The sequence below is a fragment of the Drosophila grimshawi genome, unplaced genomic scaffold (genome assembly GCF_018153295.1).
Source record: "Drosophila grimshawi isolate 15287-2541.00 unplaced genomic scaffold, ASM1815329v1 contig_44, whole genome shotgun sequence".
Lineage (NCBI taxonomy): Eukaryota > Metazoa > Arthropoda > Insecta > Diptera > Drosophilidae > Drosophila > Drosophila grimshawi.
In genome coordinates this window covers 3,639,088-3,664,588 of record NW_025063240.1, presented here as the reverse complement: position 1 = coordinate 3,664,588, position 25,501 = coordinate 3,639,088, and the positions used below count along the sequence as shown (strand labels likewise).

Below are 25,501 nucleotides of genomic sequence, written 5' to 3'. Positions count from 1 at the left end.
CCTTCCAGAGAGATAGAGTGAGAGCAGCTCTCGCTTTTCTACTGTTGGCAATATACCCACTGAGAAATGAAAATAGAGCACTCTTTGGTCAACATACAAATGTTGCCAAGCTACTTAAGCGTGCGCTCTTCAAGCGAGCTTTCAACAAAAGCTTTTACCGTGCTTTAAAATACTTTATTTATTTATTTTATTGCATGTAAATGTTTAATTCTTAGACAATACTGTACAATTCGTAATTTTTTTCAATACTATTTCTATTAAAAATATCAATTCCACTTTATGGAAAAGGCAGCATTTTGGATATTTATTTCTATTTACTCGGCTCGTATTTAAGTCTACTCAGCCGTAAAATGAAATCGAGCAAAAACATTTGTATTTTGATTTCCTTGGGATTCTGAGTGCTGTAAAATCCAGGTACGCCAGCCTTTTGCAACATTGATTGCTGGTCATAAACCTAAACAAGAAATAAACAAATTGTTTACGGTTTGATTTGGTTTTGGGTTTCGTTAGAAAAATACCTTCTGATCGAGCACTTCAACGATTTTCTTGTCAGTTTCTACTAGTTTTTTTGTATGTTTGATTTTCATAAGGCCCAGTATATGCTGCAGTTCCTCCGGATCCTTGATCTTCTCACGCCAATCGGCTACCTCGATTTCATACTCATTCTCCACTTGAGCTCGCATCTGGATCAAATGCTTCTCGGTCACATGCTGCAATTCCATCAGCGCCTTGACTATGTCAAAGATGCTTTCATTCAACACACAATTTGCGAGTTCTGTGAGCAAATCATAGGAAATGCGGGTCTGCAGGATTCTAGATTTGTTTGGATTCGGAAATCAATAGAGACGAGTTGCTTTCCCAGTAATTACTCACTCTGGTAGCTCGGCATGCATTTCCTTCAATTGATCCACTTAAAAACAGAAAATTTGCAATTAATTCACGATTTGTGATATCTCTGAAAAAAAATATACTTAAAAAGTAAATTTTGCGCTGCAAGAATTCAGGCGTAGGCAACTGCAGCGGCTTATTGGCCCCATCTGCCGTTTCGTTGCTGTTTGAGTTCGTCTCCTTCGTCATTGAAATGTCCTCCATTGTGTAAATATTATTATTCTATGGATTCTTTAGTAAATAATATTGTATTTAAGCTGAGCAGACAATTTAATATACGCGTACAAACAGCTGATTTGAAGCGACCAGGGCTGACATCACCAGCAGCTGGAGTGTGACCACGTCAAATTACTAACCGTATATCGAATATAATGAGATAACTGAAATTTAAATTTAAATATATAACTTTTCTAAAGTTTGTGTATAATTTTGTTTTTATTCCCATTTTTATTAACATATGTTAATAAAGTGGCTTCTCGCGTCACATGTTCCTTTTGTCGTATCCTAATTTCTACCTAAGGAAATCGGAGCGAGTAGTTGTTAAATTAGTTTTGTGAAACTGTCACGGCTGCCAAATCAGTGTGACCACATAGCAAAATAAACGCGTAATTTCTGTTTTTAATGAGCGATTTGTACATTTTATTTGTATTCAAAAAAAGTGTTGTTTGATTTAAAATCGAATGTGATTATTGCTAAAAGAAGTGATTACATTGGTATTAGTTAAAATTCTAACGATTTGCGTGCTTTAATGAATTGCTTGTCCATCTCATAGTTAAAGACACGATAAGTTTTGCTTTTCCGTCGCTTCTTGAGTTCCGTCAAGAATGTGGTTGCACCAGAACAGGGTGTAGCGGGTACAACCGCCATGCAAGCGTTCTCCGAGTGACATTCACGTTTTCCACTTTCACGGTGTTGCTGTTGCCGCGGTGTCTCAACAATTTGCAGGCCACTCAAGCGCAGCATAATTTGATTTGTTTCAGTATTTGACATTTTGCGCTGATTCAAATTATCTGCAGTACTTTGAGCACGTGATGTTGACTTGCAACTAATTTCTCAAATATCTATTTCCTGACTTTTATATACAAAAATAAACGTGACGTTTTTATGACGCCGTCGTAAAATTCTACTTTGCAGCTGTCAATTTGTGCAGGTAAAGCTGTAATATGCGAATTAGCGTATAATCTAATGATTTTCTGTGGAAAATACCCTAATCCCCATTTAATGAATTTAAAATTGAGTGAGCAGGTAAATTTTAAAAATCCGCACAAGGCGTGTACACACTGCCAGCGCACCATATGTTTTCGGTGCACGTGTGTGAGTGAGCTGAGTGTGTGTGCATCCATTGCAGTAGCGCGGAATACGTTACAAATTGTGTGTTACGCGAACGGCGAGGAAGGCGAATCATTCGCTTACCCTTTCAGCAACTATTCACAAATAATTGGCAGTAAATTGAAACGATTGATTTTGACATTTGATTTTGCACCGATAACATCAATAACTCAATCGACACAACACAAAATCAAAGCTAACTGTGAATATATTGTGTAATTGCTCGACTGAGAAAATGAAATTGAAATGAGACCGCAGAATTGCCTGTCAACAGTTGGATTTACATAAATTCATCAAAATATAAAAAAATCTGTCAAAGCGAATCTAAAACCGAAAGCGAACATACAAATCAAATCAAATAAAATTGTCATGTACACGGTAAACAAAGGACCCAGCAAAATTGTTGCTAAGACGCGACGCGGTAAGCAATACACACCCTTATTATTTAAGTGCACGAGCAAAAACAAATAAACACATGTAATATGTAAAAAGTATAATAAACCCCAAAGGGGTTGAGGATGGCAAAGGGAGTAAAGGGAACAGCGCTGCCGCCTGCGAAAAGTGTTGCTGTTATGTCACAACACGCCGCTGCTGCCGACAGAGGCAGCAGAAGCAGCGCTGCTTAGCCGCGCTCAAACAGCGCTCGCTCGCTCTCTTTTGCTCTCTCTTTTGTTTTGTGTTTATTGCCGGCTAACCGAATTTACATTCAAACAATAACAAACCACCCACCCACCCATCCGCCCACAGGTCTGCCTCAAAACTTTGAAAAGTTCGAGAGCATCAAGGAGAGCGGCAAGAAATATGGCAGCGTCAGCAGCAGCTTCGATCTGAACAGTCCCGAAAAAAACAAAAAGTAAGTGAACCAAGAAGAGCAAAGAAGAAGAAGCACAGCTGACTTGGGGGGGCTGCTTATGCAAACGGTTGGATGAACGCTGCATGCGGCTTATCTGAGCATATAATTTTTTTTATCAGACACGACCTTTGTATTTAGCGTTGTTATGTTAATTAAGTAACCGGGGCAGACAACACGTGGGTCACTCTCGGTTATCAACAGCCATCAACCATCGGCTACTCGCTCATTCCCTGCCCATTACGTCACAAGAAATTGCTCCTCAAAAGATTTTCCATTACGTTTACGTTTTGCGTATTCGGCATGTGCGTGTCTCGCATGGTTTGCATAAGTGCTCCTCACATGCTCACGCACATATAAGTGTATGTGTGTGCATCTTGTATTGTCAAGTTAATGATTAACATGCATGCATTGTCAAGTTGATGATTCTGTAAGCATGTATGTATGTATGTATGTGTGCATCTGCTATTGTTAAGTTAATAATTCGATTCTGTTAACTTGCGTACATGTATGTATGTACGTATGTATGTGTGTGCATCTTGATTTGTCGGGTTAATAATTCGATTTGATTATGTTATTCTCGCATCTCTTAGCATACCTCGCCCGGTATTTCAACAGAGCTTCGCCTCGAAACGCATTGCGCCCACAAAACTGATTGAGGATGAGGTGATAACGCCGCAACATGAGGAGATAATACGCTACATAAATGACTGTAAGCATTGAATTTAATCTCTTGAATAGAGACTTGAATATTAACATTTTGTAATATTTGGCAGCCTGGAACATTTTGGTCGCACAAAATCCGTATGATTCGAGCACAGCAATGCCGGATGGCAAGGCCGATGCAAACAACAACAACAGCAGCAGTCTGGCTACGCCAAATCCTGTTGACAGCATCATGGCCGCCAACACACCTGTGTCCGCATCGGCAGCGCCAGCTGTTTGGGTCGAGCCACCGAGTCCGGCTCTGAATGACTTCAAGCCATTCGATTTGGAGTCGTGGTGGGGACGTCGTCTGTTCCACAACATTACCAAGAGCCTGTAGACTGACTGACTGACTGATGTTGGCACTGATTGATTTATTGTTGTGTTTACGTTACGTTAGTTTAGTAGCCGGTGCTTCCGTTTCTATATAAATATTATGTTAACATATATCATTTCGACTGGAGAACAAATTCACATTAGATATATACATATATATAGGATATATATATTACATCTAAGTGATCATTGCAAAGGAGAATATCCATTTGATATGGCAATTCGAAGAGTCCTACGTAGTCTAAATATAATTAAAGTTTTTTTCTGATTGTTTTTAAGTATATATTGATAGTCACTCTCTTCTCGACCGTGTAAATAATATGATAAAAATGAAACAAAGTTATTGCAGGATTCTTTCATATTATACTACGAGTAACATTGAATATTTAAGTTTCTGTTATTCACGCACATAGATATATAGATATATAAGATGTTAATATATGATAGTCATCTCTGGTCAATTTCAAATTGTAAAATCTACAGCAAAAATTCAACAATTCTTTTATCTTTCGATTTAATTGACTAACTGTTGTTATTCGCTCAGATCTTAAGTTTTCTAGAAATGCACGTTAAGTTGAGCTCACATTAGAGATATGTGTCAGACAAAATGTGCAATTAGCTTATAAAAATATGAAATATATAAGATGTTATTTTAAAAAGGATACATTTTGCACGCGTCAACTTTTGTAATATCTCCTCAATTGTATCTTTTATATATGATATGTGGGTAATAAGCACAATACTAAAGATAATCATAGATTGTCAATATTAGAGTAATTTGTATCAATATTAAAGTTGCATAAGTAAATGCAATTTGAAAACAATTTCAAATCTTTTATTTTCAAATTTTAAACAGATAAACAGTTGTCAGTTAATTAACAGAGCGCGGAACCGCCATCTGCTAACTACGATTTGCCGGCGATATGTGTGTATGTTATGTTGGCGTTACGTTATGTTAACTTGTAGCATCTTGCGTTTACGTTGAGCACCTTTCGTTGTTGTTTAACATTAGCACAACAGCTGAGTGCCAACAAAATCAACTTCAATTAATCTCTTAGGATCTGCCAAAAAAACCTAAATAAAAACAAAAATGTCGTGCGTTGAGGCAATTAGTGAACTAGAGACACGATTGGGCGGGTCCACACTGGAGGATGTGGCCAGCCGCCATCGCCGCGAGCGCAAAGAACTCCAAGCCAAATTGCAGGCGATGAAGAAAAATGCGCCGAAAAACAACAAAAACAAGAGGAAGGAGTTTCTCGAGGAGATGGCGCGCTTAGAGGGCGAACTGGAGAAGCGTCACCAGGCGGAGTTGCAAGAGGCAGTTGCACCAGCTGCGACAACACTACAAGCTGCCATTGAGCCACCAGCTGCTGACAGCCACAACAACAACAATAACGATAACAATGACAACGACGAAGAGGTGGATGCAGTGCATCCGACGCAGCAGCGAGTCTCCAAGGCGCAGAAGCGTCGCGACAAAAAGGAGCGTGAGGCACGCGAACGGGAACAGGAAATACGCGTTGAGCTGCAGAATGCAGCCAATGAGCCGTCGCCCAAGCTGATCGAGTTGCAGCAGATCACGGCTAAGTTGAGCAGTCGCCAGCTTGCGTTGCACTCGATTGCTTCCGACGGTGATTGCTTATATCATGCGGTGCGTCATCAGCTGCAACTGCATGGGCTGCCCGATCGCAGTGTTGCCGAACTGCGCCACGAGACTGCCCAATATGTGCGTGCTCATAAGGATGAGCTCATCTGCTACATGACGCATCCGGAGACGGGCGAGGTGCTTAACGATGAGCAATTCGAGGCCTACTGCGAGGACATTGCCAAGACGCACTCGTGGGGCGGACACATTGAGCTGAAGGCGCTCTCCTCGCTGCTGCGCGTCCCCATCGAAGTGATCCAAGCTGTGGGCGCCTCCACGCTGCTTTCCCTGGAGGAATTGGGCGGGGCGCCATTAATCATTTGCTATCATCGCCATATCTATCAGTTGGGCGCCCATTACAACTCCACGGTGTCGGTGGAGTAATGGAGCCAAAAATAGAATTCTGATTTTGTAACACGTTTATTGATTTAATAATAATATTTATATTAATTACACTTTTTTTATATACAATATATATAAATATGCATTTGGAAGATTTGAATTATTGTCAAAATTTGCAAATAGTTTGTTACGCTTTGTACAAATGTTATTTAATTGAATTGAATATTGGACAATATTGGATTAGTTTTGGGCATACTTTACAAAACTTGAACTATTTCAAATAATCATCTAATTTGATATTATATCTCGGCTTATCCTAATGTATAGTATTTGAAATATTTGCTAGTTTTGTAAAGTAAAAGCTTAGCTAATTACATTCTGATAATGCTCGATCGCTTGGCGAGAATTGTACTAGAAGCGCGATTTGTTCTAAGAAAATATAGATGTATATATAAATTGCTTATATAGGTAGAAAAGAGTAATCATTTTCAATTGGTTGACTTTTGTTGCACAGTTTTTTTTTTATATACTAACTACATAAATGGCGCCATTAAATGTCCCTCATTTTGATGATAAAAAATTTGAATATTTTTGATTTTTTGAACCTATCTATCGAATTAGTTATTTTTCTTGCTGCTCTTCTTGCCACTTGGTGGCTGCTTCTTGACCGGTGTGTTCGGATAGAGGGCAAACATCGAGAGCTGGATGCCACCCAAAACAAAGATGAGCAAATTCTGCCACTAAAATACGAATTGCGAATAAGTAAAGATTTATAATTTATGATTTCATTTTAGGTTCTTTAATACTTACCACCATGACATGATTACGAATGGAGAACGCATAAAACATCCATGCAGTAACCACAAGCTGTCCAGCAAATATAATGGGGAAGGGCATGCCTTCGGTGCTCTTGTTCTTGATGACGTTGGGAATGTTCAGCAGGGGGGAGCCAACGAGCCACACCAGGATGCCGGTGATGATCATGCCAAGACGGAATTCAACTTGTTTCGGATCCTCAAAGTTGGCATACGCTATGCAGGACATGAGGAACAGCGAAACGTAGCCAATTTTTGCCCAAATTTGCGTCTTTCTCTCGCCGGACGCATAATAATAGAAGCCAACCATGAACACCGTATTGATGGCAAATCCAATTATGTTGACCTTCATCATTGGCTGGTCACCCATCACTTGACCCAGTTTTACGCTCAGCACAGTGCTGTGCGAGAAGAGAGAAGCGAAAGGGGTTTTGTAAAGATTATTATTATCAAAGTGTCTACACAGTTCCATAGAAAATTATTTTATTTATTTATTTCACGTACAAAATATTAAAAAGCTGTACAAAAGTTTATAACAGATAAGGGGAAGCATGTTCATGGAGCCCATAAAGTGACTATAAAAGCCGGAGACTTCAAATTTATACTACGAATTCGCGTATAACAGAACTTAATTGAATCAAACGTTAAAATTACCATCAGTAGTCTACTATATATATAGACATGCGTAAGCTAGATTGTTCAGTTTATAATTGTAATTTTCCTACATTTAATAATAAAAAAATATAATACAAAAAAATAGTTTGCTCAATTTAATTTTTCTGATTATCCTTCAGAAAGCAATATAAAATTAATAACACTAGCTTGACTCCCTAATAATTAAATAGAAGCTGTTCTTACAAGAATATATTGTATATAATTATATATCAATTTATACATTATGTATTCTTTGCTAAGTGGTTTAGGGTATCTCCTAGTCGCTGTCGCGTCTGAAGCATTCTAATATAACATAGTGAGCTCGCGCAACAGCAATTCTCATGGGGAAATTTTGAATAGATATGTCCATAGAATCTATTTACAATTTCACCATTAAAACTTCTGTTGCGCTAATTTATTTGTAGATAACAATACCACAAAACGTTATACATAGCTTTTTCTACATACATCGTTCTATAGTTGTTATCGATTATCATCAATAAGCTAGCTTATCAAAAAGTATTCAAGTATGTTTAAAAAAACCTATGGCATAATTTTGTTAACCTATCATGAAATAATTTTGATTATGTTTAAACTAAAAGTCAACTCACTATTTGCCATGCTTACAGAATTTATTTTAAAGTGCAAATAATTCCGGTTTCTTGAATTACAAAAAAAAAAAAAAACTGGTTTCTTGATTTTATATTTCAGCTTGCTTATTTCAAAAGTTATGCAGAGCAATTGTGTAGAATTTTTCAAAAATTAAATTATTACGCAAATTTTGTCAAGAAAATTATACACATTGTATTTGTATATACATAGTTATAAAGCTGTTATCGTTTATCTTCAGTAAGCTGGCTTATCACAAACTATTTTGATTATTTTTATTATGATTAAGTTAAAGGTGTATTTTGTGGGATTTAAAAAATAAAAACAAAATGATGCAATTTTTGTCGGGAATATGAATTTGATATTGAAAATGAGTAAGTCAAGTTCTATTGGAGACTATTTTGCCATAATACCAACCCACATTCTTTTTCTCTTCAGTACTCCAATAATCCAAGTAATAATCAATAGAAAATGTCTGAGTTAAGCTATTAATTCCCAAGCACAAACTAAAATTAAATTATTCATTGAACAGGTTTCGCAGCTGTAACAATAATATTTGCTACGTATAAGCATAGGTGACCGTTGCATATGTGAGCCAAATAGTTGAAGGACCCTTGCAACTCCTTCTTGCCGCAAACTAAGCCACCCCACAAGCTAAACAATATTTGAACACGCAACTGTTGCGCATTACGCGGATTCTCGCGTGTTTTACAGCACTTAAGCATTATAGGGTGTGTGAAAGGTGTGGGGGATGGGAGTGGTGCAAATTTACAAATTTCAATTTTCATTAAGGAAACTGGGCACGTGGAAATGGGGCTTGGGATATGGGTTTGGCCCGCCAAATGATCAGCGAATGTGAAGCTAGGAGACTAACCCAAGTGCCGGCAGTGTGGCATATTAAGAGATTAAGTTACAAGGCATATATATATTTATATATAATATATTATGTGTGTATATATGTTGATAAGATGTACGTGTTGTCTGCTATACTTGGAACGATAAGAAATGTCTGCTTAAATAAATTTGAACTAATTTTTGTTGACTAATAGGATCTGAGAGGTTTAGTTTTATGTAACCGTCAATTGTCAATTGTTGAAATGAAAATTGCGCCGTGCATTGATTGAGATCTGCTTGAAACTTGACTATCAAATGCCGTTTGATTTGGCCTTGAACTATGCAAAAATACTTTCACTCTTTACTCCCCTTAACTTCGTTCAACTTTCTGCATCATTTTGCAGTGTCATGGCGACAACTCAAAAAACAATTCAACAAATGTAATCAATTTCACACAGTTGCAATTATTTTTTATTTGTTTGTTGAGCACTGTTCTGTGTGTGTGTTCGTCTCTCTATGTGTGTGTGTGTGTGCGGCATTGCATTTAATTACATTTTCGTTCGAATATGCTTGGGAACATATAGGTAAACACTCACAGCACAATTCCGCCCAAAAACGGTTCGACGGGATAAACATCGCTAGACTGCTTTTTACGTATGTCATTCAAAAGTGCGATGCCAGACAGAAATTGTAGTGTTGTTATTGTGCCGGCTATTTTGCCAATTGTTTCACTATATGGCTCCAAAAGATCGCTAATTCCATCCATGTTGTTCGAAGTCTTGTCTGTTTATGTTTGAAAGAAACACGTTATGCGTCTGCAACACTGGCAATCGAGTCGTTTGGTTGGTAAATAAATAATGTAAAACGAAACAAAAACCTAACAACGACCAAACGAAACGGACTGCCGCTGCCGTAACAACTGAGGACGACTACTGGGCTCCACAACGCTGGCGCTGTCCACTTTATACAAAACCAAATGCACCAGATAAGCACGCAAAAGCGCTGCTATCGTTATCGTTATCGCTATCGCTGAGCAGTATGCCCAAAATATCGATTACACGCAACTTAAATTTGAATTTTATATTTTGCATTTGATTAAGACACTAGTAGAAAGACACTTATTTCTAGACATCCTGTCGCAGGACATGTTTCTGCTTCTCACTGACATAGGGCACCTTGCCCTTCTTCGAGTGCCGGCGCACATTGGCCTCCTTCAGCAGCTCCTTGTCCTTGACAGCACGCATCTTGCGCTGCGCATTGAGCACATGTCGCGGCACTTGGCGATGACGCGCAATCCTCTTGATTTGCGGATGCGCTGCATACTTCTCCTTGAGCGCCTCCTGATAGTTGAAATTGGCACGTTCACGAGGTCGTATAATGCCCAACTTCTCCGAGGCATTCGCCTTCCACATGCGCACATTCATCTCATCCGAGCCCGAGAAGATATACCGATTGTCCAGCGACCAGGCAACGCAGACAACATGCTGCATGCGCTTCGTGTGATATATGTCGCGGGAGTGACTCTGATGGGCATGATAGATGCGCACCGTCTTATCGTAGCTGGAGGAGACAAACTCCTGCCCTGTGGGAGCATAATCCACATCTGTCACTGCCGAAACGTGATCAAAGTGAATCTTTAGAGGCGTTTGCAGCTGGCGTGTGTCAAATGTGTAGAGACTGTAAATAAGGATGATTTCAGTTAGTATACTCCTACTCCTCCTCCTCCTCCCTCTTGACCCATCTCACTTGCAATCCTCGTTGGCAACGGTAAAGTTGAACGCCTCCATGGGATTCCAGGCGAGCTTGTTGCTCTTCATGGTCAGCACAACTTTGCGCAACGGTTGCGCCTCTCGCTGATCATACAGAATAATGCTGCGATCACTGGCACAGCAGGCGAGTACAGTTGTCTCCACGGGATTGTAGGAGATCGTGTGCAGCGTGTCCACGCCCCATTTGAGCGTCTTGATGGGATCATTATGCTGATCATCCCAAATGGCACAAACTTCGCCACACGTGGCAAAGCTATTCTCCCTGCGATTGTGCGAAATGCCGTGCAAGATGTGACGACTCAATATCGTGTTAATTGGCTCCTCTTCCTCGCCCGGCTCAGGCGCCTGAGAACTCCACATTTTGATCGTTTTATCATCGCCGACGGTCAACAAACGATCGCCATTCCCAGCGTATGCAATGCCACGCACGAAGCCATCGTGAGCCACAAAATTGCGTATGCTCGTGCGATTAGCCAAATCCCAGATGCGCACCTCGCCATCGTAGGCGCCAGTGGCCAGCGTCGACAACAATTTGGGATGCTTGCCAAAGCAGGAGACGCCATCGCGATGCCCACTCAAATTGCACACAAATGGCTTGGCGAACACACGATCCAGTTTGGTGGCGTTCAGGGCACGCACATATTCCCTGGGACCCTCCAGCGGATGCAGCGCCGGATCGTAGTTCCGTGGCACTGCAAATTTGTAAAATATTCAGTGGCTATTTTTTTTTTACTCGTTAGCGGCTTACGTTTGTGCTGCTGCAGCTTGGTTTCCCGGACATAGTTGTCCGGGTTGCGACTTATCATTTTCACCTTCATTTCGCAAATAGCATCAAGTTGTTCAATTGATAATTGATTTGTTTAAAATTGAGCTATTTCAATAAACCGTCTACGCAAAATAAAAACAAAAACATGTGCGCATTATTTTAATAGAGATGGTCGTGTTACAATAGTAACTTATCGATAGTTTCGATAAGTTTTGCCTGCATCTGTCAGCTGTTCTGCGCTGATTTTGACCCGCGCACATGCTTACATTTGAATTTGGGATGCAATGAGTTTTCTTTTTATATTTATTTATATTTATTGCGCTAAAATCGTATTCAATTTAATATTGATAACAGCCAAAGACGGTGACAATGCACACCAAAGTGCCGGCATCAAAGGTGACGCGTACATGATCATCGGCAAGTACATCCCAAACGGCACGGAAGCCATAATGGAAACCAGCACCTGTCTGCTGATAGATGACAACATTAACCACATGCTTGAAGCGATGCTGCCGACAATAGCCCTGCATTTTCAGGTTGACATTGTCAGCCACATCGCGCACCCACTTGGTGGCATCTCCCGGCTGGTAGGTCTTGCCTGTGGTCACATAAAAAAACTACATTGAAACGGTTATTAGAATCAAGAAGTACTTACCTTTTAGCTGGGTACTTAAGACGCGATTGACCATAAAATGTATAAATTGTAATGGAAACTTGCAACCGAAAGCGGGTCCCATGCTATACTCATTATAGATGGTCACATCAGTGGCCGGCTGTGCCTCCGAGTGTGCCTCCTCCGAATCAGTATCCGAATCTTCATCAGTCTTTACACTTGCCACCGGTTTGATTTGTTGCACATTCTCCTCACTTGCTTTGTTCTTATCGCCAGTTATCGTGACATGCTGGGTGCTGCGTGCCTTACGTTCCGCTGCGGGATGCGCTTTGGAACGGCTTACATTTATCGATTTGGATCCCGGCATTTTGTAGAGTATTTAGTTGGAAATTTGTGTGCTTTCTATTCAGCCTTGTTTCCTTACTGACAGACTAGGAAACGAAAGTTATGCTTTAAAATCGTAGCATGAATTTCGAAACTGATCTGATATTTAAAGTAAACCTTTTTTCACATTTTTCATTTTTCATTTCACATTAAATATATTTGTATAATATATTATAACTCTTTATTTACTTACTTAGTCGTAATCAAATCGCCTATATTTATTTCAGGCTTGAAATAAAATAAACTAAATGTGTAAAAACTGATCTGATTTTTTAAAGCAATACTTTTTTGTTGTGGTTCTTAGTCACCTTAAAATAATATTTTATAATTCTATATTTATTAACTTTGTCTTAATCGTCCATCAAATCGTATTTATTGATTTCAGGCTACAAATAAAATAAAGTAAATTAAGCAAATCATGAAAATATGCTTACAATGAATTTATTTATTTTCCTTGCTAACTTATTTTTGACATTTTCTTGCTCTTTGTTGGTAAACTAAACTCATTTTTTTGTTGCTAGTGAGAAACATTTAAGTGGAAACTAGAAAGAAAATGCAATTTTAAAAGATTTTCAGTGCTTTGAACGTTTGCGCAATCGTCGCTTTTTCTGCGCCGTCACTTGCGGGTCACGACAGTTCGAGCTGTCACCCACAGATGGCGCCGGCAACTTATCCACCTCGTCTGCATCCTGCTGCAATTTTCGCAGCTTACGCAGACAGCAACAATTGCGCAGGGCGCGCATAAAAAGCTCCATATTCTGATTGAACGTTGTCAAATGATGCTCATCGATGTCGGCGCCACGGGCACAATTCTCGATGGTCACCTGGGCATGGAAGAGGCATTCGCTGGCATAGCCCAGCGTCTCTTTGAGAATGAAGATCTGTTGCTTCTTCTTCTGCTGCATATGCAGATAGCGGCCACAGAGCGTCTCCAGCCGGCGCTGCTCGCTGCGATAATCATCGTACATGGAATCATATTTGCCACGCAACACTTCCAAGTCGCACTTCAGCAGCTTCAGTGCCTTATCCTTCTTGGCCAGTTGTCGATGGGTTTGACGATTTGAGGCACTAAGTTCTTCGTACCTTAAATAAAAATTTAACGAAGGTTAATTTCATGTCAGTAAGTTGATATTAAATAAACAAGAAGGAAAGTTCTGGACTCGGGAGGATTCTTGTTCTAAATATTAATTATTTAATTTTAACATTTATTATTAGTTTTCTTAGTGCACACTGGAATTTGATTTACTAATATAATATAATAATAAGTTAGATATATTCGATATTTATAATAGAATTATAAAAACAGGACAAACGAAAGCAGACAGGAATAAGAACAGATAAAGAGGAAAAGATTCAGGTTATTTCACGGCGATAATCTGAAGAAAAAGACTTCCGATGTTAATCTGGAGTGCTCAAAATTTGCGAAAACCGAAAATTTGTCCGTTTTGAAAATGTGATTTGAATATGAAATATATATTTTAATTACAAATTAACAAATGTAGGATTTGCTTAGGAAATAATTGGCTAGTTCCCACAAAGTGAAGCTAATACCAACCAAAATACAGAAAAGTATTTATGCTGGCGATAATTAAAATAATAATCAACTGGTGCAAAGACATGGAAGATTTTTGAGTGTAAATGGATTAATGGTATATCCGGCTCAAACAATTCCTTGACTAATTCTATTTTGGGATACTTACCGCTGCTGCATAAGCAATGGACTAATCGATCCATGCAATTCGTCCCTGGAATGCAGTCGCATCCCGTTCAAGAGTTGGGTTTCCGGTTCACTGTCGCTGCTGGATTCGGTGTCGACGCCACGGAGAAGTTGGACGAGTCGATTATTACGCTGCTTCTCCGTGTCCAACGAGAAGTTGAGCTCGTGAATCCGCTCCGTTTGCCGCTCGACTGCCATGCGCAACTGGAACTCGTGCTGTTGATCCTCGTAGAGCGTGTGCTCCAGTTCGCTCACCTTGTCCAAGATGAGCTCCACCGTCTGCTTGTAGGGCTGACGCCGTTGATTGATCTGTGCAACAGCTTGGGCGAGACGATCCTCCTGGGCGGGATCTCTGCTGCAGATGCTGCTCGATGGCGCCAAGCGAACCGATGGCGTCGATGAACTTTCACTGGGCGTCTGTAGTTGTTTCTTGGAGCCCAATGTTAATCTCAGACTATTGCTCAAGCTTCTGGCCAAGGCGCCCAGGTTCATCCTGACCTCTCAACTGGTGTTCTTTGGTGTCCTTTGTCGTGTGTCGAAAGTTCGTTTCCTTTCATTCGCTTCGTTTGTTGTTGTATTTGTATTTGTATTTGTTGTGTGTGCTGTCAGCGTCGCCTGCTTTTTAATCTTTCTCTCTCTCTGTTGGTGTCTGTATGCATGTAATTTGTAAAAGGGTATGCTGATTTTGTGCAAGTGTATGTAACAGGCAGAAAGAAATGCATCTCGGACCCCATAAAGTCAATATATTCTTGATCAGGAGCAACAGCCGAGTCAATATAGCTTTGTCTGTCTGTGCAACCGTCCGTCCGTATGTCCATCCGTAAGTTCGGCCGTATGAATGACATGCCTCTCAATGACAATGCTAGATACTTTGAATGTGGAATATATGTTCTCGTATAACTTTTTGCATCATTATATCGATAACTGCTTCCGTTACTCGAACTTCGATCAAGTTATGGTCAAAAACGAATTCTAATATTGATATCGATTTGCTGGGTTCCAGGGTATGTCGTAGTCGAGCTTAACTTTTTGCTTGCTTGCATTCGTCGCCAGGAAAACAGGCAGCCAGGCAGGCAGTCAGGTAGTCAGGCAGTCAGTCAGAGAGGCAGGCACTCTCCATATGGTTGGGCAAACTTTTTAAATTGGTTTCAGTTTTTCACACCTTACACCCAAAACAGTTAGTTTCCTTGGCACTCAATCAAAGTTTCACCCAAGTGCGTTTCCTCTCCCACCCTCCCTCGCTCTATCTGTCTCTCTCTCGCTCTGTCTCTGTGTGTGCTGCGCTTGTTAGTCGTGCGTGAATTGCTGTTCGTAAAAGGGGCTCACTGCCTATGAGGTTAGTACACTTATTGCATTTTTATGGTTAAAAGTTTTTGTGCCTCTCAAAGTGAGTCACTGATTGGAATCGAAACGGAAGGAGTTGAACAAGTTGATTGCGTCAATTTCAGTGCATAAAGAAATGAGCGTACATAATAAACGACTAGCAAGTATTACTTGAATTAAACTTTAACCCATAAACAGGAAGGTTAAAAATAAGATTTATCATATCAATATTTTTTCTGCTTATCTACGCAACACAACTCAAATTCATTAGTTTATCTAGCCTTCTTGTTTTATCTATTTGCTTATCTAAATTAGCTAGTTCCTGTGGCGCTTTGTTGCCAATGGGTGCAACAATATAATCCACTTGATATATTAATTGCACTTATATTAAACAAATCTAATCTCAAACAGCTCATAAATCAACGACAGATAGTGTATTGATTGATTTTTTTGTGACTCAAGTGCGTACGCTAATTTATGGCCAATAAAAAATGGAATCAATTAATTTTGTTTAAAATAGAGTCACAGCATTATTTATTTACAATTATTTTATAAATAAATAAAATCGGTGTAGCGCACTGAAAAAGTTCATCGAACATAGTCAGAAATGTAAGGTGCTTTCTCTCTCTCTCTCTCTCTTTGTCTCGCTTTCTTTGTCTCTCGCAAAACCAAGTTGATAAGCTGTGGCAGCTTTTGCAACAGCTGAGCGCGACGTGAGCTTCATTCAGTTGTGAAGCTTTGTCGGTGCTGGCAGCTGTCTCTCTCTCCCCGGAAGGGCAAGCTCAATTGTAACAGTTGAGAAATCAACTCAAATAAATCAAAATTAATCACATTTTGTTGTTGTCGTTGTTGTCGCAGTTGTGGTTTGCTGTTGTTGTTGCTCGTGGACAATGTCACGCATAATTGCGGGTGCTCGTGGCCTGTTCAGGCGCCATCCTTTTGTAACCAACAGCGCCATCTATGGCAGTCTCTATGTGGGAGCAGAATTTACTCAGCAATATGTCTCCAAGCGTTGGCTGCCGGTGAGCGAAAAACAAATTGCATAAAATTTACACACACATAAGGGTTAATTAAATTTATGTGTCTTGCAGCCGCCCAAGGAGCGTGAGGACATCGATTATGCAACTGTGGGCCGTTATGCGGTGATGGGTACTGCATTTTATGCCCCGTCACTCTACGTTTGGTTCGTCTGTTCTCTGCTTATAAATTTTAACACAAGCTGTAAAACTTACACGCACCTAATTAATCCAAGCCAAACCATAAATATTTATATAAATTACACCCAATTGACACACATACATACACACACTTTTACTACCATGTGCCATTGTAAATGTGGAATGTTTTTGTTTTGTCGCCTCTTTCGTTTTGTTTCGTCTCGTTTCGATTCAATCAATTTGTTTACTATTTGCAAAAGCTGTCATAGCACGTGTATGCCATTTAAGAGAATGAAATCACAGCACTCACTCACCCACACACAGACACACACACACATACGCGCACACACACAGCTTCACTCGCTCGCTCTCTTTCCTTTTTCTCTTTAGCAGCACCGGCAAAAGAGCATGGAGCTTTTGGTTATTAAAGCTCCACTCCAATTAAGCACGCTACGCACCATAACATGTGGCATATATGTATGTGCACGCAATTATGTCAGATATATGTAAGTGTCGGTCGGATGATAAACACCACACGATACACAAATCTACATAGACAAAGATACACACAAGAGCCGAATAATGTTCACGTTTCAAATGCAAAATTACACTAACCCACACAGCACCCTTCACTTTGCCATAACTGGTTGCCATCTCATTCCATGTCTCTGTCGCTCTCTCTCTATCTCTCTTTTTTTTGTGCACTTCTCTTTTGATTGACTTGTGAGACATCCATCCTAGGTATAAATGGCTAGATGGCGTTTTTCCTGGAACCATGAAGACAACAATTCTAAAAAAATTGCTACTTGATCAGTTTATATTGACACCATATTGTCTGACACTATTTTATACTGGTAAGAACTGTCTAAACGTCTAAAATGATTCAAAACGTTAAATTGGGATTTAAGCAAAAGCCTTATCAATTAGTTATTTTTTATTATTTTATTTTACTTATTTTTGAATAGTTTAAGTTCTCAAGTTCTCTTTAATTATTTTTTATATGAAAAGTTCGATTTATTACGCTTTTTAACAATTTGATATTAAATAATATTTATTATGCTTTTTAACATTTTGACATTAAATTATTAAGATACAATTTTTTATTATATATTTTTATTATACTTTTAATATTCATACAGACAATTGGTCAACAATTTATATATTTATTTGTTCTTTTTTTATCTATTATTAAATCCTGAACCAACATATTAAATATTCTTCCACCAGCATTTAAATAATAAAAGTTAACAATTTTATTAATAAACATATTTTAAAGTTAGTGGCTCTTTTTATTTTTTAATTTCTAGCTTACCTCGATTTGAATTATTAATTAATGTTGTATGTTTATTCGTTGTATTAGGTATGTCAATTATGGAGGGCTCTGAGGATATTTTTCTGGAATTGCGCGAAAAATTCGTACCCACCTTTTTGCGTTCGTGTATTTTCTGGCTGCCCGCACAGGCCTTGAACTTTATGTTCATAGCGCCACGTTTTCGTATCATCTATATGGGTCTTTGTGGCATGATTTGGGTAAATATTTTGTGCTGGATAAAACGTCAGAGTTTGACCGCAGACAGCACAACAGCAACAACCACAACAGGAGCAGCGGCAGCAGCAGCATCAACAATGACACAACAAGGACAACAGCAACAACAACATCAACAGTAGCAACACCAATGTCAAGGCGTGATTAGATTAGATAGTAGCTTAACACATTCACATACACAAGTGTGTGTGCTGTATATATATATATATTTTTGATATGGTGCAAAGAAGCTCTGGCAAATAAATACATACCAAATGCTGGAAATGTATGTGCATATGTATTATTTAACCTGGGCAACGAACACAGTGCGTATGATTGATGTTGTTATAAAAGGAAACCCATCAATTATTACTTATATATGCTGTCTGTGCGTGTGTGTTAGTCTCTCTCTATGTGTGTATGTGTGTGTGTGAGTATGGGTGTGCTTATGTGTGGGTTTATGTGTCTGTGTGTGCGAGTCACTTTGTGTGCTGCGTGAGTAAACGTGTTTAATTGTGTGCGTATGTGCGTAAATGTTTCATCAATATTTGGTACACAAACAACAACATCAACGCAGAGAGATGGCAACTATTGTGTACTATACCAAATATAATATAATACATCTAAGTAAATTAGTCAGTAAAATAATGTCCTAATGCATTTACAACTTAGAGATGAGACAACATATCAGCAGCCAGCTGATTCTACGACACTATCGTTTCAAACTGTGGGAGGTTGTTTACTACATTCTGGAGTTTAATACATTATGGAGTTTAAGAATATATATGCAACACCGAATCGAAGATGTTATTGTGAACTTTAACTTATAATGATAAACCATTATTTTTATACAATTATTTTTTATATAATTGTTTAGCTTCCTAAACCAATTTGAATGAAGGAAAGTACATTTCAAAATACCGTATAAATGCCACCGATGATGTCTTAAGAATGCGTGCAATATGCCAAGATTGGTTTGCCGAAAAAAAAAAAAAATCAAATGTTTCGAATGAACGAAAGTACATTTTCAAATATATTTTGTAAATATATTTTCTAAATATATAATTTGTAATATAGTTGTTTAAATTTAAACATCGCTTACTTAAATATACTCTAATATATCGCCCATCACCAGGGAACAGATGAGTTCCCATTTCCCGCCGGACAGCTAAACTAATTAGATGTTGCGTGCTTTATGCCTGTCTCCTGTATTCCCTAACTTCTTCTTGATGTTTCACTCTGTGTCCATGTGCGTCTGTTTAACTTATTGCTGTCTATTTAAATTGCAATTTGTCAATATGCGTGTGTGCGTCCACTAACCTCCACTCCCCTTCGCGCCCCACTCCACTCCTTCCCCATACCATAACTCAACCATACTCCTTGCTCACACCTTTGCCCCGTAACCCTGTCTCTGTTTCTATCTCTGTCTCTATTTCTATTTCTATCTCTATTTCTGTTTTTGTGTGCTTCTCTATCTGTGTTCATGGCCGGCTTAAGGCTGGGCATACAATTAAACTTCTTGTACAGTCATTAACAGCACATAACTTGGGCCAGCCTCTTCTTGGAACTAAACTTGGCAGACGTAGCGCCCTAACCAAATCCCCTCCCCTTCCCTTCCCCCCTTAATAAAGAACAAAACAAAAACAACACAAAGAGGGGGAAGGGGGCTAAGCCATTGCGGCTGCCCTTCTCCTTTGGGCCAACCTCGACAGCCCCGCCAGCCCCGCCAGCCACGCCAACCCCGCCCGTCGAGTGACTTTGACGTAGAAAACGTTCGCTGGTACTTTTTATTTACATCCGCTTGTTTGTTCAAAGCGGAAAATTAATTCCATCTTGGCTTGTTTCCGTTTATCTTGGAAAACGTATTCCTCGTCGTCTATGACTCGCTTTCTCTGTCTCTCTCTCTCTCTCACTCTTTTGTCCTCTTCCTTCGCTTTGTGCTTTGTTGCTCCTTTACTTTTATTTTCGGCAGCCTCCAAACTGCGAACCTGCGAATTCTGCTGACCAACTGAAATTGCCCTCCCGCCATTGCTCCCATTCCAATTTTGTTATTTTTATATCTGCGTCTATTTATGTACTTCAAATACTTGCGGACTCGTTCTGGGCACTTTGTCGTCCAGTGTCGCCTAGCATTGTGGTATTATAATACTGCCATTAGGTTTATTAGCCAAAGTAATAGGTATATGAATTTCATTCAACATTTATTTTATGAGTATTTGCAAGCAAAATATTTTTAAACTTTATAATGTTTTAAGCTATTTACGATAATTTTAAAAAATTATTAGAGTGCTTAGTTTAAGGCTTATAAGCCAGAATAAGGGGTATATAAAATTCTCCATTTATTTTATTTTATGTGTTTACCGATTCTGTTACCAAACATAAACGATAATTGTAAAAAATGCACAAAGTGCATGGTAAACTTATTTCGGAAACAAACGAATCTTACCTAAAAGAGAATTTTCTTCATATTTCATTATTATAGTTATACCAAACATTTAGCTAAAATTAAATATATAAATGTTAATGCCATATTAACAGATATATTAAGAAAAATTAAGATTACTTATATTTACTTATATTTTTTATATATTTTAGAAATTGTTTCTATATTTGTCTTAGTTTTTTAACACTTTGCTTAAAGTCGTTATTCGTTTATATTTCTGTATATCTTAAGTCTTATTTTTAAATTTTATTTGATGCTTTAAATTTTACTTATGTTATGATTAAACAATTTAAATTTTAATTAAGTAAAAATTCTTAATAAAAAGTTTGTTTGACTTGTTGTTCATTAAATAATTATAATAATGAAGTTTTTTTTTTATTTTCTTTGGCAAGGTCAACTTAACAAAATTTTATCTTTACATTTCTTTTATTAATTTTATACGCTGTATGTTCAAATATATTTAGGGTACATCTGTGTTGAGCAACTAGATGTTACAGGGTTCCAAATTTTGAAGCCCAATTTTAAGAAATTTCTTGATGAGCGATTCGAACCATTTAAGACTTTTAACTTATAGGAATTAATTAACCTCAGATATTAATTTGGTTTGAAAAACCAATTAAAGTCTCATAACTCACAGTTTCAAAAAAGAGAAAACGTTAAATTTAGTTACATTTTAAAAATATTATAGATTATAAACTCATAAGTTAAACAGCATTTTCTTTTGGTATTAAATATCAGTTTACGGAGTATCGTCAAGTCGCCGAGTCTAGTTGCATTTTTCCTATTTTCTTAGCTCTCTTTTTTGTGTCTGGGGGGTTGTGGGCGTGAAACTAGGAACCCTCGGACCATATCGTCCTATCTTCCCTATCATACGTATATTAAATTAAAAATTAATTTACAAAAACAAACAGAATTATGTCGACGAGGGAGAAGGGCGGAGAAGCTAAAGGAAGTTGAAAGAACTGACGAGCATAAGAAGCTAATACTTACTAATGCTGCTTCATTTGATTCAATTACCGGAAGCATTCAGCCAGCTGAGAATCACTTCTGACCGGCAATCTCTTCTTGCTGTGTGTTTATCTTGTGCCACGCGGCACGAAGCTCACAACTTGTTGTAATTACCGAGACCAAGACAAATAGAAAATGGCGCAAAAACGAGAAATTAATCAGCGAGGCGACTCGACTCGACGCGACGCGACGCAACGTAACGCGGAGCGTAGCCGGGCCTTGGCGGAGCGGGGCGTGTGTCGGAGGTATGGACAGGGGTGAGATGTAGGGGCGCGCTGATGGCGTGGGCGTGTCTCCACGGATTTGATGGAACTGGACGTAATGTGAAGCGTTCGGCAAATATGTACACCCGGAGTGCCATAGACGGTGACTGGTGTCCAGTGTTGTTTGCTCAGTATTTGATGGTCATGACGGTACTTTCACACGCGCTCTGCCCGCCGCATTATAATTTTAAACTACCCAGTGAGAAAACGTACAGCTCCTGCCCCAAAAAAATACCCCCTACCCGTATGCCAGTTATATCCGTAGCGCGAACGGACCCCCGGTGCGGCACATTTGTTCGCCGGCATGTGAAAATTGATTGCTGTTGTTCATAGCTGCGGGATATGGCCAAAGTTTTTAAGTTCCTCATGCCGCGTCGCGCTCCCAGGCGCCCAGTTCCGTTCTTCATTTATCCACTTGGTGTTTGTATTGCTGTTGTTGTTGTTGTTATTGTTGTTTCGGCGCTGAAAAGCTGAAAACAATGCGCATTCCGCTTGCGGCTCTCCTGCGCCTTGAATGGATGTTTTTTTTGTGCTGTTTTTTTTTTTTTTTTTTTGTATTATTAAGAAAGTTTTATATAAGTATTTTTTGTCGGTTTGACTGGGGTTGGAGAATATATTTACATTTGGCAGTTGGCTGCGTTAAGCGGCTTGCGTTGCCATGGTGGCTGGGTGGCGACTGGTTTTGGGGCATGGCATTCATGGTAGCTGGTCAAATACTGTCTGCTGGTATTGAAATTCTTAATACTCTGTTACCTTGCCATGTAGACAATTTGATGTGCAGCGTTTCATATCTAAAGAAAAATGCAGCAGAAACAAAGCAAAATAAAAACCAAAATACAAAAAAATAAGTGGATTACAGTTGCCTGGAACCGTCTGCATTAATGCCGTCAGCAGTGAATTTTTTATGTAATACTGACTGGTATTCAAGTATAAATGATTGCAAGTACTGTTTACTTTAATTTGATTAAATAAAGAGATATGGTCTCTCTGTTTTAGTGAGAACATAATTTATAATTGAAATAAATTATGGAGAAATACATTTATCAATATGAAGATAAAGTCCAAGTTGGTGAAAGTCAAGCGAGTGGCGATTAATATCATTAAAATTAAAAATAAATTACTAATTAAAGAACATTGAAAGCTTTTATTTCATGTAATTTGATTCATTTGCAAACAAAATAAAATTATTCGAATAAATATAATATAAATATTCTTATATTTTATTATATGTTATTATAAAATATTCTTTTACTTTATTATGAGTTATTATAAAATATTCTTTTATTTTATTATGAGTTATTATAAAGTATTCTTCTACTTTATTATGAGTTACTTATGATAAATATTTAATTATATAATTATATCTAATTATATAATAATTATTTTATTTTGATTATAATTACTTCTTTTTAATCATTCAGAAAAATGTGCACTTTATTTAGTCTACATTAAAAATTAATAAAAATAAATAAGAAAATAACTCTGGAGCGCCAGCGCATTGTTTTCGCAAATGTCTCGAAAGTTGCTGGGAAAACCGTTGTGCATAGCAATTTGGAAAAAGAAAGAATTGCTTTTGAGTATCTGATGGAATGCGGAGAGCGTGACAGAGACAGAGCACGGAGTGGTCCTGTGACCTGACATTACATTTATGGCACGCATGAGGCACACGCAGCGCATCCGGTTGTGGCAACGCGGAGACTGGGGTGGGTTTTGGGAGTGAGGGAGTGAGGGAGGGAGGAGAGGGCGGACAATTGCGTGGTCGGCAGTTTTTGGTCTGATCTGCAGCAGCATAAAATGCCATCAAAATTTACCACGCACACACACACAGAAAAGCAAACACCTGCTGTCAACCCCATCAAAAGCGCACGTAAATAAATAAAAAATAAAAATAATAATAAAAAAAGGTTGCCAAAACGATGCGAGGATGTTGTTGTTGTTATTGTTGTTGTTGCTGCCGCTTCTTGTTTGCTGCTGGTCTGGCAAGGAAGTTTGTCTCCTGTTTGACTTTTACCTTTGTGTGCATGCGAACGCATAATCAGGCGTAAGCAAAAGGCAACACACACCAATACACACAATACACACACACACAGAGGACACGCACATCCTTCGCATATCCTGCGCTGCTTACATTTAATTTCACCTTCAACTCTCTCACCTTTTTTATTTTATTGTTGGCGACTTTCCCGCCAAGACGCCATCGTCGTCGTCGCCGTCGCCGTAGTTGTCGTCGCCTTTTGCTTCTTTGTTGTCGTCTGTGCATTTGACAGGAAAAAATTAGTTGGCTACGAAAACTTTTGGCCTCGACCAAACGACACAACAGACGACCATTCAATGGATGTGTTGTGTGTGTGTGTGTGAGTCTGTGTGTAGTGTAACTGTGTGTGTGTGCAACCTTCCTTTGGCCTTGTAGTTGTAAAATGTTTTGCCGAAAAACCATAAACAGGTGTTCGTACCTTTGTATGCATGTTTTTGTTATACTCAGCAAGCGATCCTATAATAAAGTGTGCATATTTCTAAGAGATGGAGAGATAGACATTTAAATTAATGAATACATTTAATTAATAAACCTTCTTTTATATATTGTAGGATTGCAATTAGTTTTTCACATTAGTTTTTATATGCTGCTTTTGATTTCAATCTTTTTCCCAGCCTTATTCTGTGTGCAAGACAAAAGGGGTAATTTTTGCCTTCAAATTTGTCTAATAAACTGTGTTCATTTAGTATGTATTGCATAATTTATGTTGACAAAAAATGTATATACGCATGTAAAAATCAAAAAAATTAATTAGCAGTCTAAACCAAATTATATTTCTTTCAAAAATGTCTGTTTACTTTACTTTATTCACAACTATTGACCTCTACCTCTTAAAGCAAAAAAAGTTATCGATGACGAAAAACTACATATAAAATAAACGGTGTCAACGGTGTCCGTTTACAGACCGCAAAACTAAGATCCACAATGTTAACCCACTGTTGACATGTGTGGATTCTGTCAACAGCTGTTAACTGTGTCAAAATATTTAACTTTGATATATTGTGACGGCGGCAAACTACCATAGAAGCGGCAAATTAATCGAAATGGAAAAATGATTTTAATTTTCAAGAAGCGCCTTAAGGGCAAGAAAATAAGAAGATTTCAAGTTTCAACGCAAACACTTACTGTAAAATATTGCTCAACAATATATATTTTGTTATTTTTGATAATTAATTTAGCTTAAAGCTAAATATAAAATATTATTTAACATTTCATGAAATTTACTTTTTAATTCTTGTAATATTTTTTTCTAATTTAATTGTTGACCGTAAATAAGTAAATAATAAAAATTATAAAAATGAGATGAGTGAGCCCTGACTTTATTTTGAATAAGTATTAAATAAATAATTAAACAAGTTGTATTTATAAATAATGCAATTATTAAAATGAGTTGAGTAATCTTTGCCTTAATTTCAATAATATTTTCTGAGCCTCTGTCGTAAGTAATGTTAAAAGTGTGAGCAGCTGAGCAAATTTCTAGCTATAGGGTAT

At 38.3% G+C, this 25,501-nt stretch overlaps 9 protein-coding genes across 11 annotated transcripts; 3 read left to right on the top strand and 6 right to left on the bottom strand.

Annotated features, from left to right (window-relative positions):
* Positions 1 to 170: 170 nt before the first annotated feature.
* Positions 171 to 1,418, bottom strand: LOC6557578 (gonadal protein gdl). 2 transcript variants are annotated; one of them, XM_032740794.1, is made up of 5 exons: positions 1,174 to 1,418; positions 972 to 1,110; positions 874 to 910; positions 519 to 813; positions 171 to 454 (listed from the first exon to the last, which is right to left on the bottom strand). In XM_032740794.1, exons 1-5 carry the CDS (start codon positions 1,204 to 1,206, stop codon positions 311 to 313), a joined length of 648 nt encoding a protein of 215 aa, XP_032596685.1. In that variant the 5' UTR covers positions 1,207 to 1,418; the 3' UTR covers positions 171 to 310. The 2 variants fall into 2 exon arrangements, with proteins under 2 accessions (XP_032596685.1, XP_043071424.1); XM_043215489.1 differs by having other exon boundaries at positions 1,168 to 1,184.
* Positions 1,419 to 1,529: 111 nt separating this feature from the next.
* On the bottom strand, positions 1,530 to 1,888 carry LOC6557586 (protein Z600). The gene has a single exon (XM_001985332.3). The coding sequence runs from the start codon at positions 1,876 to 1,878 to the stop codon at positions 1,609 to 1,611; it is 270 nt and encodes an 89-aa protein (XP_001985368.2). The 5' UTR covers positions 1,879 to 1,888; the 3' UTR covers positions 1,530 to 1,608.
* A 325-nt stretch (positions 1,889 to 2,213) lies between these two features.
* Positions 2,214 to 4,932, top strand: LOC6557556 (MAPK regulated corepressor interacting protein 2). Its single transcript, XM_001985333.3, has 4 exons — positions 2,214 to 2,638; positions 2,965 to 3,070; positions 3,661 to 3,779; positions 3,844 to 4,932. Exons 1-4 carry the CDS (start codon positions 2,587 to 2,589, stop codon positions 4,110 to 4,112), a joined length of 546 nt encoding a protein of 181 aa, XP_001985369.1. The 5' UTR covers positions 2,214 to 2,586; the 3' UTR covers positions 4,113 to 4,932.
* Positions 4,933 to 5,146: 214 nt separating this feature from the next.
* On the top strand, positions 5,147 to 6,203 carry LOC6557588 (deubiquitinase OTUD6B). The gene has a single exon (XM_001985334.3). It carries the CDS (start codon positions 5,199 to 5,201, stop codon positions 6,135 to 6,137), a length of 939 nt encoding a protein of 312 aa, XP_001985370.1. The 5' UTR covers positions 5,147 to 5,198; the 3' UTR covers positions 6,138 to 6,203.
* LOC6556957 (sugar transporter SWEET1) lies at positions 6,160 to 9,964 on the bottom strand. Its single transcript, XM_001985335.3, has 3 exons — positions 9,604 to 9,964; positions 6,906 to 7,311; positions 6,160 to 6,835 (listed from the first exon to the last, which is right to left on the bottom strand). Exons 1-3 carry the CDS (start codon positions 9,771 to 9,773, stop codon positions 6,713 to 6,715), a joined length of 699 nt encoding a protein of 232 aa, XP_001985371.2. The 5' UTR covers positions 9,774 to 9,964; the 3' UTR covers positions 6,160 to 6,712.
* A 108-nt stretch (positions 9,965 to 10,072) lies between these two features.
* Positions 10,073 to 11,721, bottom strand: LOC6557590 (DDB1- and CUL4-associated factor 13). Its single transcript, XM_001985336.3, has 3 exons — positions 11,525 to 11,721; positions 10,754 to 11,468; positions 10,073 to 10,684 (listed from the first exon to the last, which is right to left on the bottom strand). Exons 1-3 carry the CDS (start codon positions 11,592 to 11,594, stop codon positions 10,132 to 10,134), a joined length of 1,338 nt encoding a protein of 445 aa, XP_001985372.1. The 5' UTR covers positions 11,595 to 11,721; the 3' UTR covers positions 10,073 to 10,131.
* Positions 11,722 to 11,842: 121 nt separating this feature from the next.
* Positions 11,843 to 12,575, bottom strand: LOC6557591 (dynein light chain Tctex-type). The gene is made up of 2 exons (XM_001985337.3): positions 12,198 to 12,575; positions 11,843 to 12,140 (listed from the first exon to the last, which is right to left on the bottom strand). Exons 1-2 carry the CDS (start codon positions 12,520 to 12,522, stop codon positions 11,881 to 11,883), a joined length of 585 nt encoding a protein of 194 aa, XP_001985373.1. The 5' UTR covers positions 12,523 to 12,575; the 3' UTR covers positions 11,843 to 11,880.
* Positions 12,576 to 12,974: 399 nt separating this feature from the next.
* LOC6556930 lies at positions 12,975 to 15,174 on the bottom strand. The gene is made up of 2 exons (XM_001985338.2): positions 14,240 to 15,174; positions 12,975 to 13,622 (listed from the first exon to the last, which is right to left on the bottom strand). Exons 1-2 carry the CDS (start codon positions 14,746 to 14,748, stop codon positions 13,112 to 13,114), a joined length of 1,020 nt encoding a protein of 339 aa, XP_001985374.1. The 5' UTR covers positions 14,749 to 15,174; the 3' UTR covers positions 12,975 to 13,111.
* Positions 15,175 to 15,550: 376 nt separating this feature from the next.
* LOC6557501 (mpv17-like protein) lies at positions 15,551 to 18,546 on the top strand. 2 transcript variants are annotated; one of them, XM_032742935.1, is made up of 5 exons: positions 15,551 to 15,592; positions 16,438 to 16,601; positions 16,671 to 16,762; positions 17,478 to 17,590; positions 18,097 to 18,546. In XM_032742935.1, exons 2-5 carry the CDS (start codon positions 16,470 to 16,472, stop codon positions 18,402 to 18,404), a joined length of 645 nt encoding a protein of 214 aa, XP_032598826.1. In that variant the 5' UTR covers positions 15,551 to 15,592; positions 16,438 to 16,469; the 3' UTR covers positions 18,405 to 18,546. The 2 variants fall into 2 exon arrangements, with proteins under 2 accessions (XP_032598826.1, XP_032598825.1); XM_032742934.2 differs by lacking the exon at positions 15,551 to 15,592 and adding an exon at positions 16,305 to 16,367 and having other exon boundaries at positions 18,097 to 18,486.
* Positions 18,547 to 25,501: the final 6,955 nt, after the last annotated feature.